The sequence below is a fragment of the Halyomorpha halys genome, unplaced genomic scaffold (assembly GCF_000696795.3).
Source record: "Halyomorpha halys isolate HHAL.00 unplaced genomic scaffold, Hhal_1.1 Scaffold2835.1, whole genome shotgun sequence".
In the NCBI taxonomy this organism is placed as follows: Eukaryota; Metazoa; Arthropoda; class Insecta; order Hemiptera; family Pentatomidae; genus Halyomorpha; species Halyomorpha halys.
In genome coordinates, this window is record NW_027114942.1 from 11866 (window position 1) to 14789 (window position 2924).

The following is a 2924-nucleotide window of genomic DNA, read 5'->3' on the forward strand; positions in this document are numbered from 1 at the left end:
GCTATTTACAACTGTACATTATAATACATTTAGTAAATCTGATCTTAGTTAAATTGGAGAGTTACAGGCGTGTAGAGAAACTACCCATTGGTAGCACTCTAATGACATTTTACATTAGCTGGTCTCGTGGCCTCTTCTTTTCAGGAGCCTCGGAGGATTGTCAGGAATGGAAGAGGATGCAAGATTAGAAACTAGGGGGTTTGAGTGGTTAGTGAGTTTATAATGGAAGGAGTGATATCTGGTTCGGGGTAGATCGGTTACATAGGGAACATTAAGGTCTTTATGTATGATTTTATTTGTGACAAAGTAAGAAGCATTGAGGATTTTACGAAAGATTTTGGATTGTAAGGATTGAACAGTAAATTTAAGTAAAAATAGAAGAGGAAAATAAGTAATTAGAAAAAATCTACATAAAGAAAATCATAGGCAGAAAAACTCAAAACTGTGGTGCTACTATTGATGTTGAGAAGAAGCACCTATAGAAGGGGAAGGAAGAGAGCTTGGTTTTAGGGGAATCAGTCGTCTTAATTATTTTAAGTGTCATTGTATTCCAATAGACTGGAAAACCTGTCCTAAAATAGTGATAATGTTAAATAAATTTTCATATCTATTTAATATTTAATTTATTGATTTAAACCTTGTCATCCATCATCAATATGCCAGACATACTGCATTATCCAATCCTGTCAGGAATTCACCCATGAGCTTCTGAAATGTCACTGCCACATTTTTCAGACTAAATGATGTTCTAGTGAATTCATATTGGCCTAATTCAAAGGTAAAAGAGGTTATTTCCTGATCCCTGGGGTGCCTTTAAATTTTGTGGTACCTTGCTTTTAGGTCTAATCTGCTAAAAATTTAAACACCACCTAACCTGTTCAAAATATTCAAAATAGGTTACTTTTCATCAACCATATTTTTATTGAGTTTTTGAGCCTTCACTTACTCAACCCCATTACCAATTCCCCTTTGATGCTGCAGGGCTCAGCCCTGGTGATTAAATGGCAGTTACATACCCTGATCTGGAGTGTTCTCTCTCCGCCATTCTGCCTCTCCTCGGCAGATGATCGTGTGTGAGCTCCCTGTGTCCACCAGACAGCTTCCACCTCCTCTGATCTCACGCATCTTTCTTCTCTTTGTTAGCCGTCTCCATGCACCTCAACTACTTTTCCCACTTCTGTTCCTTGGTTCTTCTACTTCTTCTTTGATCCCCGATACTCCTAAGAGCTCCAAGGATTGTTGGTGGTCCATTCAGTCTCTGCTGAGTGCTCTTCATCCCTTCTTGTTGGGTATTGACCTCCCTTGGCTCACCCTGGCTTGAATCTCTTCTGTAGATATAAGGGCACTGCCAAACTGTGTGCCTTTCATTACAACATTAAAAACATCTGGTGCATGCGCATTGAGCCAGTAGGTATCATCCAACTTTTCCACATTCATAGCATTTGTGGTCTTCCTGCCAGCCACTACATCAGTGTTTTGATTGGTTTGGTCTAATCTTTAATTTCTCGTCCTCTCTTTCATTTTCTCTCTATATTCCTGTCTTTGCCAGGGGTTGTATTCCTAGGATGCTAATATTCAATTCTGGTCCATCCGCCCTCTTCTACATCCACTCTACAAATGAGCTCTTCCATGGAAGATTTTCCTTCTTCTGAGCTCCTGAGTTAGCTCCTCTGCCAACTGTATCTTCAGAATCATTGACAGGAACATCAATCGTCCCTGTACTTCATGTAATTTCATCATCTTGCTGAGCCTGTCTATGATATGGTTAAAACAAGCTATGAGCTGTCTAGATTATTGTCAGCTAAAGTTTTTGGTCTCCCTGAATATTTGGAAGATATCCTCTTTTCCCACCACCCCCCTCCAAATCGCTTTTTCAACCTATCCTTGATCCTTCTGTTTCCTCATCCACCTGAATCTGGTTTTGGATGCTTCTCATTACCCTGTAGACGACCGCCGTCCTTAATATCTCTGTATCCTCATTAAGTAACAGATTCTCAATTGTCTTTATTTATATTCACCCCATCAGGAGTTCACCCACGTTTAGGAAATGATTCAATCCTCATCTTTGTGGGTCTGATACTGCTTTCCTCAGGTTCTGGGTGGTTGCTGTGTGATCTTTAATCCATTCTAGCGAAGTAGTATGAGATCCCCTATAGAGATTTCTGGTAGAAAATTTAGAGCAAGACAACGATCCATTACTATCTGACAAACTTGTTTTTTGCAAAATTTAATCACCTCTGATCAAAAGAATATGTTTAAAAAAATAAGTAACTAATTATTAACTAATTTTTCAGTTGATTGATGGTAGTGACATCAACAATATAAATGTGAGGTATTTGAGAAGCCAAATGGGTCTTGTTTCACAGGAACCAGTTTTATTCGATATTACAATAAAGGAAAATATTCTTTATGGTTTAGAAGAAGAGGTTACAATGGATAAGATCATCGAAGCTGCCAAAATAGCAAATATTCACTACTTTATAATGAAACTTCCTCAGGTATGTTAATTTCTTTAGTTATTTTATTTTTTGTATCTCTCATACTTTAAAAAGCCAATGAAAGGATGAAACAGGAACCAGTATTTTTAGGCAAAATTTCAGAAAAAAAATTACAGATATTTCCTTCACTAGTCTTTCACAAGTTTGTTCATTGTGTCATAAGTTCATTAAGTTATTGAAATATTGAGATAAATAAAAAGATATTTGATGGTTTTTAAGATTAATAATTCGCATCATATTGATCAGACAACAAAGGGAAAGAACACAGACTTGAAAACAATGACTGAATTGCCTAGCTAGTTGCTTTCTTTTGGATACTAGATATTAGATGTTTGAATAATAAAGAATATCCAAAATAATTGTACTCTCAACCATTTTTTTAAAAATATGTTATAGTAATTTTTATATTTTTTGTTATATAGATTA

The 2924-nt window shown here is 36.5% G+C and overlaps 1 protein-coding gene across 1 annotated transcript in view; it reads left to right on the forward strand.

Moving 5' to 3' along the window:
* LOC106688464 (phosphatidylcholine translocator ABCB4) overlaps positions 1-2924 on the forward strand; it is a gene marked incomplete at its 3' end in the record, with an annotated part of 13047 nt that overhangs the window by 9597 nt on the left and 526 nt on the right. The window contains exon 10 of the mRNA XM_067052026.1: positions 2295-2498. Within this exon, the coding sequence (XP_066908127.1) occupies positions 2295-2498 (204 nt within the window). The remainder of the gene's footprint in view (positions 1-2294; positions 2499-2924) is intronic.